The following is a 16,365-nucleotide window of genomic DNA, read 5'->3' as shown; positions in this document are numbered from 1 at the left end:
TTTATTAAATCACTTACATGCTACACACACATAGTACACAATGTACATGGACTCTGAGCATTGATTAGAAAGGCATGTCTGTTGTTAGTGAGATGATAAGCACTGAGGAGACCTTTTCTTGCTACCAGGGACCAAATACTGCAGTGCCCACATATATTATTGATACCTGGTGAACAACTTAGCTAATCATTACCTGTGAAGGAAGTGAAAAACAGTGGCATCAGAGATATGAGTTATCAATGTGCATAGGTGTGACAGCACCTAAGGACTTGCTTTGAAAATACATTTGTATTTTTTGTTTATCTAATGAACCTTGAAAATAAATATCTGGTGCTTTTGGAATTCTTATGAAGTCAGTTGTCCTATACATTAAAGAATATCATGGTACTTGAGGAACTGGCTAAATGTGCTTGCTTATGTGGCACTGTGTGTGCATTTGTTCCCTGGGCAAAAACCACAAGGTGCTTAGTGGTGGCCTGGATTTACACCTGGGTGGAGAGTGGTAATCCAAGGGTGCTCACTACACAAGTTACAGACTACCGTGAACTTACAGACTAGTTAATAATACATTTTTCTTTTGCTTTTCTCAAAGGTGTGGGAGAAACTACTCTTTGGAGTTTGTTTCTTCCATGCTCTTGTTCAGGAGAGAAGAAAGTTTGGACCCCTGGGTTGGAATATACCCTATGGATTTAATGAATCTGACTTGAGAATCAGTATCAGACAGCTGCAGGTAAAATCACTGATTACCTCCTGAACTCTGATCTTGCAAAACACAGCTGGGAGTCACAAGGAGCAATACACTAAAGTTACCTCAAATGTTCGTAGATATTTAGGACTTCAGCTGTAAAGGCAAGGAACGTTAATCATAAGTATTTTCAAAATTTTAAATGACATAAAAAGTTTAGATTTCTACAGGCATATGGGATATAATGAATTTATGTGAGTATTATAAAAGTTAAATTTGTCATGTACGAGAGCTCATTGTTCTTGAGGTAGCCCGTGGCAATGAGAGTCACCTATTAGGTTGGTTAGTAGGAGGACATTTTTTTACATGTATACTGGTAGTTAACAGAACCTCAGACTGTTTTCCTTCCCCAGAATGAGATGGTGAACACTACTTGACCTTGAACCTTTTATAGACACTCTGTCTTAAAGTCAGGAGAATTAAAACTGAATTATAGAAGTTGAAGCTGAAGATTTGAAAAAGTTACCAAGAAGTTAATGAATGACATTGGAGGAAGATTAAAAGATACATTAAGTGAAACACATGTTTATTTCTGGTGCAGAAAAATGTCCGTCCGAACTGAGAAATCATCCACTTGTAAATAATTGAAGAATGAAGATTTCAGAGTTTGAGTTTCCAGCACCTAGGAAGAAAACTCCATAAACTGCAGTTTACACATGCTATGACTTCCAGCTTTTTAGTCTGTTGGGCCCCACTGTTGTTTAGCAGATATTGCAAGTCTCTAGAACTGCTCTTACATTGTCATCTTATTGCAGGGGTTCCATGCTGTTGTCTCCTCATCACAAAAGTTTCATACCTTCTTGGTGTTTCTTGTGGGCAACTCCTCAAAGCACTGACTCTTTCTTCTTCACAAAGCAGCCAACTGACTCCAGTTCCCTTCTCAACCAGCCACCCCACTCTTTTATAACACTCTTCTTCTCACTGCTTACAGCTGTGGCCTGTTAAAGTCAGGCCTGTTCCTAATCTTTGATAATTGGCCCAGCTGCAACTCCTTAGGGGTAAGATTTCTTTCTACACTATCTTTATTTTCTTATATTCTATCCCCCTACACTCTTATTTCTGTTTCAGTTATTCATCAATGAGTACAGCCACGTTCCCTTTGAAGCTGTCTCTTACCTGACTGGTGAGTGTAACTATGGAGGTCGAGTGACAGATGACTGGGACAGACGTTTGCTGCTGACAATGCTGGATGATTTCTATAACCCAGATATCATCGAGAATCCTCGGTACACTTTTTCTCCCAGTGGCAACTACTATGCGCCACCCAAAGGCACATATGAGGAGTACATCGAGTTTATTAAGGTAAAAAAGTAGCAACAAGATTTTGCACTGTTACAATGATGTGCTAAGAAAGCAATCCTGAAAGCCTTAAAGAGGTAGTTTTGCAGCACAACTAATTGTGTGCTCAGGTTTTTGCCAGCATCCTTGTATGATCCTTGCCATAATCTCAAATGTTTTGGAGAGGGAATCACTAAGTAGATAGGGGCATGTGTAGCATCGATTCTTTGGAAATTACTTTCTGCATGAGAAGTGGTGGCTCTATCACCAGTAATTCTGTCTGCAAATACCTGCTACTAAGGTCCTCACTCACTTGCAGCTGAAGTTTTCACTTGGCTTCTTAAAGAAACCTTGGATGAGATTCCGCCTGCTTTATGTCACCCAGACTTTTTTTTTTATTTTGGCCTAGAATCTTCCCTTTACTCAGCACCCAGAGGTATTTGGCTTGCATGAAAATGTGGATATTGCAAAAGATCTTCAGCAAACTAAGACCCTCTTTGAATCTCTCATTTTAACACAAGGAGGAGGTTCTCAGGGAACTTCTGGGGGTGGTGACAGCACTCTTTATGCAATTGCAGATGATATCCTCAGCAAGGTATTGTATTGTATAAATTACTTCAGTATATCTTTTTACAAAGCAGAAATTCCTTAACTAGAATCTTCACTGTAAAGTAGATTTCATCTTGAAAGAAAAGCATTCTGAAAGGAACTTAGTGCAATGTGAAAGTAAGAACTTGTGTGGCTGTAACAGACCACAGCTATATTTCAGTTGGAAAAAAATTTTATTAATTTTATTAAATAGGCAGAAGACAGTAGAAAGAGAGAAAAGAGAGCAAAGAGCACTTGAAAGAACAGTTGATTCATTCACATGAACAAATTTAAAATTAATAAATAGAAATATATTAATAAATTTTCTTAATATTAAAAATTCTAGGTGTTTTTATAAAAAATGAACATTAAAATCCCACAAATTTTTATTTAGATTGAACTACTGAATCCTGTATTGCTAAGATACTAATCAGAAAGTTTAGTGGTTTCTATTGCTCTGCAAATTTTCACATTTGCACACCTTAATGTAAAATCATAGTGATATATTAAATGATTTCGAAATGTGTTGTCATTTACAGCTTCCAAAGGATTTTGACATTGAAAGTTGCCTAACTAAATATCCAGTGAGATATGAGGAAAGTATGAACACTGTGCTGGTGCAAGAAATGGAAAGATTTAACCAGTAAGAACATTGTTTTATTAAATTTACCAGAAATCATTCCATTCACAGAAAAATATTTCTTGCAAATCATATTCTGTAAGCCCTGTGGTGTGTGAAATATTTTTTTTTGTTCTTTTCTAATTGCCTGCAGTGATACCTGCAGTCCAAACACCCTTGCTCCTTGTGGAGAGTCAGAGTGTAGGATAGATGTCAGGCAAAATTAACTGAAAGAGAAAAGAAGAGAGTATGAGGAGGTACTGGGAAAAGAGAATGCAAACAATATATAGATTTTTTTTTTTAACTTCACTTTCTCTTTCACCATCATTACCTTAATTTTATTTTATTTTCCTCATATTTCTGACCTGTAAGGTAAAAGAATTAGAAAGTCTACATGCTCAGTTATAGTTTATTAAATGTTTTCTGTAATGGAGATATTTTTGTTTCTTAATTTTCTCATGAATTTTTCCCCCTTTTCCTGATGCTTTTTTCCTATGCCTAATTTTCACAATTATTCTTCTAAGACTACAAACCTAGAATTGAATATATTTTTCTCCTTGGGTCCTCAATCTCTTTTTTGACTTTGTTTCCTAATTTTCTTTCTTATCTTCACCTGCCTGTCCATTCCTTCTTTCTGAATATTCTCTGTCTTCCTTTTTTTCTATTTTTCACTTCATGTCTCCTGCTTAATTTTCTCCCAAGTGCTCTCTGGCCTTAAGTCTCCAAGTTATCCTTGTTGCACACCCTCTTCTTTTGCAATCAAAACCTTTTTCCTTCATCTATAATATAATGGATACATTTGGAGTTCCAAAATTATCCTCTTACAAAAAAAAATCAGAGATAACAAAAGAATTAATTACTGTTTGTAGTCTTAAATAAATCTACACTAATGCCCAAATCCATGACTTTACAGACATGGTTTATTGTGCAGATATCTATCTAGATATATAGATTTAAAAGCTATAAAAGTTCTATAGATGCCTCCATAATCCACTTCTTTTACTTTTTTTCCAATGACATAGTCATGTTTAACAAATCATGCAGAATGTGTGAAAATTGTTTGTTTTTTAATTCTAGTTTAATTCGAACTATTCGCATTACACTAATTAACCTGAAGAAAGCCATTAAAGGATTGGTTGTTATGGATGCTGAACTGGAAGCTCTGTCTGGCAGTCTCCTTATTGGAAAAGTTCCTGAGAAGTGGGCACAGCATTCATACCCAAGTCTAAAACCATTAGGGAGCTATATTGTTGATTTGCTAGCAAGGCTGAAGTTTTTACAGGTAATGCACAAGTGGCAGTGCTGCCAATTGTTCAATCTATAATTTGTGAGTGATAAGGAGTGATAGGCTTTGTTTAGATTTTCTGAGTACAATTATGTAGAAAATAGTCAAAGAGTATGGGATTCCTCTTTTTCTAGTTGTTCAATGTATTGCTTTTCTCTCTCCAGGATTGGTATGAATTAGGGAAGCCTGCTGTTTTTTGGCTATCAGGATTCTATTTTACTCAAGCTTTCCTAACAGGAGCCATGCAAAACTATGCCAGGAAGCACAAGATTCCTATTGACCTTCTAGGATATGAATTTGAGGTATGGATAAACTATAAATTAATATTTTATTAATCTGAGTCCTGATGTTGTGAGCTGTAGTAAATAAATCCTGGCAGGACTGGCAGGCTAAATAACCTCTGTGGAAGAGGTATTCTCAAAGTGATTAAAAGCAATTCTATCACTGGACGCAGAACTCCACTCAAGGAAACCGTGTATATTTTTCTGTGTAATTAAAGCCTCATTTTGTAACCTACAAGAAAGGTAATTAACAAACCCAGAGAAGTCTGCTGTCTCTACAGATTTATATAAAAGTAGCATTGAAAAGAAGGGGTTAATATATTATTCTCAGTTTGGTTTGATCAGAAAACTGGCATAATAGCTCAAAAAGCAAAGAGCTGTGAGACTTTAATGACTTGTAACACTTATTCCCTGCAGGTTATTCCTCGGGATACTGCTGATACTGCACCAGAGGATGGTGTTTACATCCATGGATTATTTTTAGATGGAGCTCGCTGGGACAGGACCAAGTCAGTAGCCAAATGTTTCACTCTGGTTCTGGAAAGCTTTTTTCAGTGCTCAAGCAAGACTGGTTTAAATAATTTAAGTGATACGTTTCATATTATTGAAATAACACACCAAATTAAGCACTGTTTCATGCATGAAAATGGGTAAATAAAAACAAACAAGCAAGTAACAACCAAAAAACACCCACCAAACCCTTCAAGCCACAAACAATGACTTTGTTGCTGTCTCTCTCCAGGGGAATATTAACTGAGCAGTATCCCAAAGTGCTCTTTGATGCCATGCCAATCATTTGGATAAAGCCAGGTGAGTATGATTTCTCTGATGTGTGAGCTATTCAATGAGAAATTGCAACAGTGGTTTCCTTTTTTTTACTGAAGATCACTGAGGAGAACTTTTCACAGATTTACGAAAACTGTGTTTTACCTTATGTGATTTAGCAAGGTTTGCTCAGGTTATTTTTAGCTCTGTGATAGCTGTCTTTCCTACTAGTAAGATAATTTTCACAATTCTTGTTTTCTTTGATTGAGAGGAGTAAATCCTCGTTTGCATTTATGCACAAAATCAGGACTTACTACTGCAACTGCTGCAACCTAAGTGTTAGCAAATAGGCAGTATTAAAATTTGCCACTTTCTCTGCTTGTGCCTTTTCTTGAGAGTGGATTAATTTATTCAGACCTTCATGATTTTATGCTTTGCGCAAGTTCCATGCAAGAAATCTGGGCATACAAAGAATTCTTGCGGAGTTCTGTGCTTGGGTCTCAGATGACTTGAATTGAAGTTAGCTTCTCTGGCAATTAGATAGAAATTCTTGTAGAGCTGTGAAAAACTCATGTATAAGCTATGTATTAGCTAGGTAACTATTCAGATTTTAATGTGTCTTTGAGTATTACAAAGCTGGTAGAATCACAGGAAGGCATTGAGTCCTGCAAATAAATTTTAGCTAAATTAGTTGGGTTTAAGAACAAAACAAACCACACAAGAAAACACAAGAAAAAGCCAGATAATTTTATTCTGTTGTTCACAAAACAATTTTGCATTTTTATTGACCTTTAAAAATGTTACTGTAAATACTTAACATTTGCATGTAGATTGTTTTTACCATTAGATGTGCTGAATGTAATGCATTCTTTTGGGGTTTTTTTGAAGCTGTAAAATCAGACATAAAGAAGACCAATGCCTACGTTTGCCCACTCTACAAGACAAGTGAGCGTAAAGGGGTCCTGTCCACCACGGGGCACTCCACAAACTTTGTCATTGCCCTGAGGCTCAACACGGACCAGCCAGTGCAGCACTGGATCAAGAGAGGCGTGGCCCTGCTGTGCCAGCTGGATGACTGACTGGGGACACTTCACACTCAGGCTTCACACCTGCTTCTCTCTGCTGGCTTACAGAGGAAATGGAACTTAGTGTGGAAAAGAACCATCTGGAGGTTTTTGTATTGTGAGAGGGCATGCAAATACTTTCTGACCCTCAAGCTTTTGTATTAAGTGTGTATAATTATTATTGTAGACTGTCTTTACAATCTGTCAGCTGTACAACTAGGATTTTAGCCCTTGGTGATATTATTAAAATTAACACCTTCTTTGTGCATTAGTTGCATATAACAAAATATATTTTCATGGGAAATGAAAGTAGTCTGTGCTTTCTGAGAGAAATATTATAGGTAATAAACTTGATTCTGCACTTTTGTTTTCTTTAAAAATAATTTAAAAACATTACTCAAGCATTCTTTCTACATCTCCTCCAGCAAAGAACTGTTTCCACCTTGCATTCAGATACAGCCATCATCTGTTCTGTGTATGGATCCCTCCAAAAATACAGTAGGAATAACTGAGTACATAAAGGTCTTACTCCATCCTACCATCACTATTACAACTGGGCATCTGTGTCCCTGCTTATTGGGTGTTGAACCACTGTAAGTCTGTCTTTCTGAAACTGCTTTCCCCTTTAAAAATTCTATTTTTCAATTGCTTTTCTATTTATATTAATGTGAATTATGATTAAGCAATCAGGAACGTGTAATAATTTTCACAGAGTTTTTGTTTGATTATTTGATTACTTTTATTGTTTCAAGTTTTTTTTTTCTTCTGCTGTCTCACTCTTAAGCCACCTCCTAGGACCACCTCTAGTTTGCTCTCCTAGGACAACACTAAAGACTTTTCTTTTTACAGTGTAATACTTACTGCTATAGGTCTGAAATTGTTATTCCAAAACTCAAAAGTATTTTTACAAGGAAAATGGGCTTTTAATTCCTTCTTTTGTTGGCAGCACTTATCAGGTCAGATTATTAAACATAGCTGACGTGTGTGAAAGAAACGTGGAGAAAGTCCCAGAGTATCTTATGACTGGGTATTTATAGTGAGCTATTAATGGACATGGGCTCTGCAGAGATTGTTTACAATCCTGAAAATGTCACTTTCAACTTTCTTCAAAGGCAGAGATTTTCCCTCTTTCAGAAGGTGAGGAAAGCCAGTATATTTTCTCAATGCATAGGAAAATTAGTAGTACTTTTAGGAAAAAAAGTAGTCTATGTACTCATTCAACCATAGTAAAATCAATTACTAACAGTATCTTACTGTATATGTTGCTAATATATTTCTCTTTTTTGCTATATATGCAATTACAGAGCAAGGCCTTGCAATCACACATTAAGTGGACCAGGTAACAAATTAAATTATGCAGATTTGCTATGAATTACTTCTGCCCAGCTTTAAGATATTTCTAGAATGATTCCAAGCTTTGTAGCTGGCATGTTGACAACTTCCTTAAATTTCCTGTACTCATTCATTTTGACAAATTATTTATTAGCTTTCAGTTTTATTTATTAATTTTATTTTACCTTGCCCTGTCATTTTGTTTTGTTTTGGTTTTTTCAGGCCAGCTTTTTTGAAAGACAGAAGTGGAAGTTTTGATAAGGTAAAACAGATGAGAGGTTTGAGCCTAATGGAATATCTTGAGATCTTGAATCTGCCAAGAACAGCATGACTGCTTAATCATATAACAGTGTAGTCATTTATTTTAAACTGTGTTTCATTTCTCTTGATACTGACACAGTGTTTGCTGTTTCTGTTACTCCAGATCTAACCTAAAGATTTAACATCTGCTTCTAATTAAAAAACAGTGTTTCCCTACAGAAGTGATCCATGTGGTGCTGATTTGCCATGAATAATTCTGTGTATATGGTTGATGGTGATTCTGATGAGGAAATCTCTACCCAGCAAGCTATTCAGGAAAGCTTACAAGATTGGCATAAGTTTGAAACAAGTGGCAGTGCAACAGAGGTTGAAAGGTGATAAGTTATTATTTCTATTTTGGGTGTTTTCTTGGCATTACTGTAAGCATTTAGTAGGCCTTATTTTCCTTTAACTCCCTAAGTTGTATTGTGCTGACCCTGTCCCATGGATACTGGAAAGCACTGGTAGCTCACTAGTTTTGAGTTCTCCCTGAAAAAGAGTACCTGTTTCTTGGACAATATGAAACATATGAAACTTTCAGGTGATGTTTTACATCAATATGTTAATGAGTATAAGGCTTTGTGAAGAAGAAAAGTAGGTGATGTAGAAGTAGATTGGTATGGGAGCTTCCCCTCATTTTAGCATTTAATTGTTGGCCTTTGTGTGAAAAATTCAGTATTTACAGTGTCAGGAAAAGACAAAAAAAAATAGTGTTTCAATGTGTTAAACCCTCACAAAACCAATGTAACTTAGAAAAACTTAACATATTGTCTACATTAGAGTATTTGAAGTAAGGTATAATTATATCCTTAGCTTCACATGAATTTTTACTTCTGATTTTATTCTTGTTCTGTTTATGCAGTTTCCAGTATACCACAAGTAAGGAACACGGCCAGATCATTGCAGCAATTCGGACAGTTAAGTACAAATACACCCCTGGGAATGGCTGAGCAATGCCTACACTTTGGGGGTATGATCACCTGATTTAAGTGCAGCTTTCCTTTATATAGTCTTGGGAGAAGTAAGGAAACTAAAAGCAAGACATCCAAAAGCTAGCTTATTAGATAGGATCATGGAAGTGGGATGGGTTCAAGGGTCACCTCTTCCAAAAATTCCAGTGCTGCATCTCCTGAAATTAGAGGAAAACTTACAGCCTTTCATTTCTAATGAGCAAGATACACTGGTGGGATAAATGGCACTCAATGTATTAGCTGCCTGAATTTTGTCTTATGATGTGTAATGGGATATGTATCTATGCTAAAATATCACAGGCCAAGAGGAGGCCTTGAAGAAGTTGGTGAGGCACAGTTCTGCATTTGAAGAAGCAGATCAGCATGGCTGGCTTCCTGTGCATGAAGCTGCAGCACAGCTAAATAAGAACATCCTTGAAATAACTTTCAAAGGTACTAAGTCCTCCTAGTTTTCCACCAAAAAGTTTTACAAAGTAAAGTTTGATAAATCATCCCACCTTCAAATGTGTTCTGCTTTTCTGTATTTCAGCCTCCCGTGACATTACGTGGGAACAGTCCACTCTAAAAGGGGAAACACCTCTCTTGGTGGCAGTAAGAAATTGTTTTGTGGACAATGTCCACTTTCTCCTGCTCAATGGCTGCAATCCCAATGTTAAAAATGAAGAGGGAGATTCTCCTTTAGTTATAGGTGAATACTGTTTTTAGGGGTGGAGAGGTGAGGGAATGAGGTGAGGATACATTTTAGGTTTTAAGGTGACATATTTGACTTCAATGCCTAAAATATTTTGCTCTAAGGAGAAAAAAAAAATCTCAACATTCAATAGGTCTGAACCTGTGTTTTTCTCAGATGATAATTAGCTTTCTTCATGAAGTGTAGAGTGCCATCCTCTGCTTTCCTTGGTATCATTTCTGCAGTGGTGCCAGGTAGTGAGTCCTTCTGCTTCTTCATGCTATTACTGCCCTTCATGTCTGCAGGCATAGAACATTCATATTCTCTGCCCATATGGTATCTCCTTCATTGCATCAGCCTTTTTTTCTCAAAAAACCTATGGTAATTGGTTTTAATTATCCAAAATTATAGCAAACCAGCCTGATTTATCTACAGTATGTGGGGTGCAAAGCAGTGTTTGTCCCTATTTAGACATTGCTGTCATTAGTCCAAGGATGACAAGTGAAGAAGACAGGCTGACATTCTCAGTTCACTTCTCTTCAATATTTTGTGATTTCGGAATAAGGTCCCATAGCTACTATAGTCCTAGTATAGACCCACATTCTTTGTGTGAATGCCACTTTAATTTGATCATGCACAAGAACTGCAATTCATGATTTCTAAAGAACTCTATTTTGCCAAAATGTTTTCAAAAGCGTTCTTTGTTAATTCCCTTTGTTCATTCCCTTCCTTCAGTCTGGGCTATGATGCCTTCATTCTTACTGAATCCTACCCAAAAACAGGAAAGTGTCTTCTCATTATCTACATTCTAAAGGAGCACTCAAGTTTCTTGGATGATCCCATTCATTTTTTTGTATTGGAAGGGTGATTTATTTTTCAAAACTGTTGTTAAAGGAGGAGAAAAAGGCCCACCAGTCATGTGTAGGACCCTCAGTCCATCCTTGTAAAATGGCTGCAGTTTTAAGTCAGGTCCATCTGCTTAAAAAAATGTATTGAGCTCCTAGATACTTTTGAAGTGCACAGCATTAAAATGCACCATCCCCCAAGAAGGGGATGCATGGAATTTATCTAAAGCAGCCATGTAGGTCACAGATAATGGGACATCACAGTTTCTGTCACAGAATGCTGTCACTGGTGTTCAAGCAGCTGTGGCACATGAAGCTGCTCAGCCTAATCTGTCCTGCTGAAGGATATTCACTATCCTGCACAGCCTGGAAGATCAAAGGAGAAGGAGGGAAGGGTGTTGCCTAATCATTCCATCCACTGGAGCTAATGCAAATTTCTCTTTTAAGATCCTCCCTGATTTAAGACTTCAGCCTCATTAAGCTCAGAAGGCATACGAAAGAGTCATTACAAGCTTTGTTTCATATTGTAGCAACTGCTCGTGGAGATTTAACAGAGCTCTGGTGGCAGCTCCTGAGCACCGGGGCCCTGAGTGTGGTCTCCACCTAGTGGCAAGGAAAGCTGTGTTCTGTTCCAGTACCAAATGCAACAGAGAGGAAAAAAATCTACAGAGAGAGATTACCACGAAATGATTCATTTGCATACTTAGTGTTGTCCTGGAAGCAAAGAACAGACTTGTTGATGACTTAAACCTTTCAGTGTAGGGGGGCATTTCTCATTGCATAAATAGCATTGCCAGGAACAGTGAGCACTCACATAATAGCAGCTATGGTGCACAGATAGCACTGAATAACAATCCTGTCTGATGCTTTGCTTGCTGTCCTACAGCAATTAAACTTGATTCCTATGACATTGCCTCCTTGTTGCTGCGATCTGGTGCCAGAGTGAATCTGCGCTGTGTACATGAGAGAACTGCTCTGCATGAGGCAGCCAGGCTGGGCAGGAAGGACCTGGTACAGCTTCTCCTGGAGTCTGGAGCAGACCCTGACCCCCGCAGTGGATATGGCCTCACACCTCTAGCACTGGCTGCACAGATGGGACACACAGAAATTATGGAGCTTTTACTGCAAAGAGGTGAGACTTTATTATATAGGACCTTATAGGAGGAGAAGGCTTCAGATATGCCTTCAAAAACAGCAGCAGAAGTAGCTCACCTTACTAGAGAAAATTAAATGTCATCTGCAGTGAGGGTTGTTGTGATGTAGTGAAGGCCTGATAAATACCAATTTGTATAAAATTAAAATAATATATTAATATTTTAGTGAGTACTTATAGTTGGTTTTTAAATGCTCTATTATTTTCTCACGTAGAGAGGTTACCCTAGGGCACACTTGATAAGATATTGGGGGGAATTTTACATGGTGATTCAGCAGCATTGGAACTGGATTGCATGAACTCTTGGATACTGGGTCCTCTCATGTTAACAGTTACACCTGCCTGTTCTTTGTAAAGTAAAGGAATTGAAATGCATTGTTTGTAAACCAAAATCAATTGTTTTGATGAATAAGAATCAAATATTTTGGTGGTGCAGTTCTGGGAACAATTCTTACTGTGTCCAAAGCAATTTGGACGTTCTTGTTCTAAGGATTAGATAAACGTAAACAGATCTAAAATCAAGGATCCAATATGAAGATTTATGCCCACAGTGGTTCTGTTTTGTGGAGAATATAATTCAAAATGCCATATCACTGGGGGGTTGGAGATGAATATTTACAGTGACTACTGTGAAGATCCTTGCTGCTTCTTCCCAGGTGCAGATGTTCTTTCACAGGCAATGGACTGTGCTTCTATATTGTTTGAAGCAGCAGGAGGAGGAAATCCAGATTCTGTGAGTCTTTTACTAGAATATGGGGCTGATGCCAATGTTCCAAAGCACTCGGGTCATTTGCCAATCCACAGAGCTGCATATAGAGGACACTTTCTGTGAGTTAATATACTTAAAAATCAAATAATAGTGACACCAGAAATATTAATTTTACTAATCTTACCTTATTCAAAGCAGACAGAAAATCTGTAGCTTTGTACAAGGAATTCTTTTTGACTGTGTAAATATGTCTGTTCTGTGTCTGAATGTAAGAGACCAGTTAGGATAAAGTCTTCATGATTTTAGGATTCACATCTTAATCCCTCTGGAATTTCCCCATTTGTCACAAGTAGTAACACTGTCCAGTCTGATGCTGAGGTTCTGGGAACATTGTCACTCTCTCTGGGTCAATGTCTCATCTCCACTCCATCAGAGAAATGTGAATGGTGAATATAGTAAATAGACAAATAGAGAGTAAAGGTTATCCCTATTTTAAAGAGACTCAGACTACTGGAAGATATTTATGCCAAAATCACAACTAACAAATGAGGAACAAGCACCTGAGTATTCTTAATTTCTGTATGAATATTTTCTGTATATTAGTTGTTATATTTAAACTTAGATGTATATATAACATTATATATTATATGTATTCATGTTATAATACATATTCCATTAATTCCCTCATCCCTATACGTTAAGCAATAACACTATGCTTTCAACGTTCAGGAAAAATTTCTATTGAAAAGGAATCATTAATTCCTACAGCAAGGAATGGGTTGTTCATGAATAATAGTATAATGTAATAATATTATATGCGTAGTAGATGTAAAGTCAGTATCCATTGCTGGCTAACAATTGCAGTGTTAGCAATTCAAGTCAATGCATGCCATGGTACTGATTTGCCATGTACATGTATATTAAGACTATTCTAACAGTCATGATGAATTCTGAAGCCAAACAACACAGGAAAATCAAAGATGAGTTAGGTGAACCAAAATGTTTAAGATTCTGAGATGCTTCTGGTTTTAATTTTTCAGAGCTCTAAAATATTTAGTTCCAGTGACTGATTTTTCTGCCATTAAAGAAAGTGGGATAAGTCCAGTTCACTCAGCAGCAGCAGGAGCACATCCTCAGTGCCTTGAGTTTCTCCTGCAGTCGGGTTTTGATGCCAATTTTATGCTGGCTCAGAGAGTTCGCAAAGGCTACGACGACCATCGGAAATCAGCGCTGTATTTCGCTGTCTCCAACGGGGATATCTGCTCCACACAGCTGCTGCTCAATGCTGGAGCCCTGACAAACCAAGATCCCATCAACTGCCTCCAAATAGCCTTGAGAATGGGCAACTACGAGTTAATGAATCTGCTGCTCCGCCATGGGGCCAACGTCAACTACTTCTGCCGCGTGAACACCACGCATTTCCCCTCAGCCCTGCAGTACGCCCTCAAGGACGAGGTGATGCTGAGGATGCTGCTGAACTATGGCTACGACGTGCATCGCTGCTTTGACTGCCCCTGGGGCAGCGGGGACCACTCCCAGTACGTGACTGACGGCTGGACCTCCACCGTCATCAAAGACACCATGGTAAGGGTGTCACACGGCTGCGGGTGCGGTCCTGCCACCTTCCTAAAACTAAATGGGAAGGGGCTTAATGCACGGTTAGAAAAAGAAGGTTTGAAGACAGCTTAAACATAGAGGAATAGACAAGGCTTTAAAATTAACCAGGTGTTATGAAGCCTAGCTCATGACAGCAAATGATGTAAACAGTAATTTTGAATTGTGAAAATATAGCTGATGATATGCTGATGATCATTAAGGAACTGGCACTCCAGGGCAGTGTTGTCCACGTTGTGAAAGCAGAGATTTGCAGGTTGGCTCTCTACATTGTCCTATACCAGAACACCAAGACTGGAAGGCTGTTGAAAGGACCCCTGGAGGTGGTGGGATAAGCACTGAGCAGAAATTAGCAAACCTAAAGAGCTTCCTGGAGACACTCAACAGTGTCATTGTTTCACAGTTTGTAAAGTCCATTTGAATCTAATAAACCCTTCTTTAACCTAAAGATAAGGGGATGATGCAGGAACTGGGCTGGTGGATCCTCCTATTAAGCACCTGGGACACAAGTCTAAATTCCAGTCAAGAGTGGTAGCACTTCTTTTTAAGCACCAAGTCCCCAGATATACAGCTTTTTAAGTTTATTTTTGGATCTAGTACAAAATAACCATCTCTCAAATTTTTAGATTCTACTAGTGAGGCTTAGGCAAGCTGTGGCAACCTCTAAAACCCTGCTCAAGTAATTGCTCTTGTCCTCAGAGAAAGAAGTAATTTACTGCAGTATCAATTATTACCCTACTAAATGTTTTGTTCCTGTCAGTTCTGTGAAGTGATAACCTTGTCCTGGCTGAAGCACGTGTCTGGGAAAGTCGTGCGAGTCATGTTAGATTACGTTGATCATGTTAAGATTTGCTGGAAGCTTGAAGCAGTTCTCAAAGAACAGGAACTCTGGCCAGACATCCATTTCATTTTAAGTAAGTATCTGTTTACGTTTTTAATGAAACCAAGCTGGTTTGGCACTGGGGCCTTTTTGCTTGGCAGCATTTTAATTTTGCTTCTCCTTTCTAGCAAATCCTCGCTCTCTGAAGCACCTTTGCCGGCTGAAGATCCGGGCGTGCATGGGCCGGCTGCGTCTCCGCTGCCCTGTCTTCATGACCTTCCTTCCACTGCCAAACTGCTTGAAAGATTACATCCTGTACAAGGAATATGATCTTTATGGACAGGAAAACTTCACAGGGATCTACAACCTCAACTGTGCATAAGTATTTGTCCTGTACTTTGAAGGGAATTTAATGTGGATAAGACTGATGTGCTTTTTGCTTTTGGGATTTTCTCTCCTCTGCACATTAAGGAATGCCAGTGCTCTCCCCTCACCCCCTGAAGAAAATGGTGAGACCCCCAAAATGTAAGTATTGGTGATCCCATTTTAAGGATCTCCTGGACTATGACCTATCTGCAAGTTATGGCAACAATATTTTAAATGCCCAGTGTGACAAGTTAAGGAAGTGAACAATACAGGGCTGCAAGCCTTGTGTTATGGCTAAGTTAAAGGTTGTCATATCAGATACCCCTACCCTCATTCCAGGGTTAAACTCAGGGTTTAGTTAAAGGTCAGGGATTTGACTAAAACCAGGAAGGGACATAGTTTTCTCTTGTACTTCTTCCCTTCTCTTGGCAAGATAATAGTCCTTATTTGTGAAGTTCTGAAGAGCAGCTTAAGTAATTCTTCACCCAGTAAAGCAATCCCCCATTCTCGGCAATTAAATGAGATTAAGCTTGAGAAACCTCTGCTTATCACAGCAGGTCATGTGACATACCAATGTTTTATCAAGGTGGCCCTGCTGAAAGCTGTGTTAGTTCTGCAGCTCCTTCTCAGGTACTGGCATGTCTCATCCACCATGAACTTGGACTATTCTCTCTAGAACTGGATTCTCCATACACAGTGCTGTCCAAAGTCATGCTTGCAATTTTTGGAGTTTCTCTCTATAGAGGTGGAGCTTAAACTTTTGGATCCCTGTCATTTTAGGAAGTCTTACAGAAGTCTTAGAAAGACCTACAGCATGTTCCTTAGACAGACCTTCATCGGTTCCTTCTAAAAATACTGCAAATATTAGTTCCTATTTTAGAAAAAAAGAAGTTCATCAACACATTTGGCATTAGTAGTATTTATTCCTTCATAATCAAGTAAGCATAGATATTTTTTTTC

General features: G+C 38.2%; 2 protein-coding genes across 2 annotated transcripts in view; both read left to right on the top strand.

The window, feature by feature from the left end:
• Positions 1 to 6,979, top strand: part of DNAH12 (dynein axonemal heavy chain 12) — a 58,165-nt gene extending 51,186 nt beyond the window's left edge. Inside the window, exons 66-74 of the mRNA XM_030956935.1 lie at positions 593 to 730; positions 1,814 to 2,047; positions 2,433 to 2,618; positions 3,151 to 3,254; positions 4,308 to 4,512; positions 4,680 to 4,817; positions 5,214 to 5,305; positions 5,539 to 5,606; positions 6,450 to 6,979. Coding sequence (XP_030812795.1) covers positions 593 to 730; positions 1,814 to 2,047; positions 2,433 to 2,618; positions 3,151 to 3,254; positions 4,308 to 4,512; positions 4,680 to 4,817; positions 5,214 to 5,305; positions 5,539 to 5,606; positions 6,450 to 6,640 — 1,356 coding nt within the window. The 3' untranslated portion in view covers positions 6,641 to 6,979. The remainder of the gene's footprint in view (positions 1 to 592; positions 731 to 1,813; positions 2,048 to 2,432; positions 2,619 to 3,150; positions 3,255 to 4,307; positions 4,513 to 4,679; positions 4,818 to 5,213; positions 5,306 to 5,538; positions 5,607 to 6,449) is intronic.
• A 1,485-nt stretch (positions 6,980 to 8,464) lies between these two features.
• Positions 8,465 to 15,553, top strand: ASB14 (ankyrin repeat and SOCS box containing 14). The gene is made up of 10 exons (XM_030956810.1): positions 8,465 to 8,592; positions 9,120 to 9,174; position 9,352; positions 9,529 to 9,660; positions 9,758 to 9,916; positions 11,630 to 11,875; positions 12,553 to 12,724; positions 13,646 to 14,189; positions 14,980 to 15,133; positions 15,228 to 15,553. The coding sequence occupies exons 1-10, from the start codon at positions 8,465 to 8,467 to the stop codon at positions 15,419 to 15,421; spliced, it is 1,785 nt and encodes a 594-aa protein (XP_030812670.1). The 3' UTR covers positions 15,422 to 15,553.
• Positions 15,554 to 16,365: the final 812 nt, after the last annotated feature.

The sequence above is a fragment of the Camarhynchus parvulus genome, chromosome 12 (genome assembly GCF_901933205.1).
Source record: "Camarhynchus parvulus chromosome 12, STF_HiC, whole genome shotgun sequence".
NCBI lineage: Eukaryota > Metazoa > Chordata > Aves > Passeriformes > Thraupidae > Camarhynchus > Camarhynchus parvulus.
Note: the sequence above shows the minus strand (reverse complement) of the source record. Positions and strands in the feature narration are given on the sequence as shown.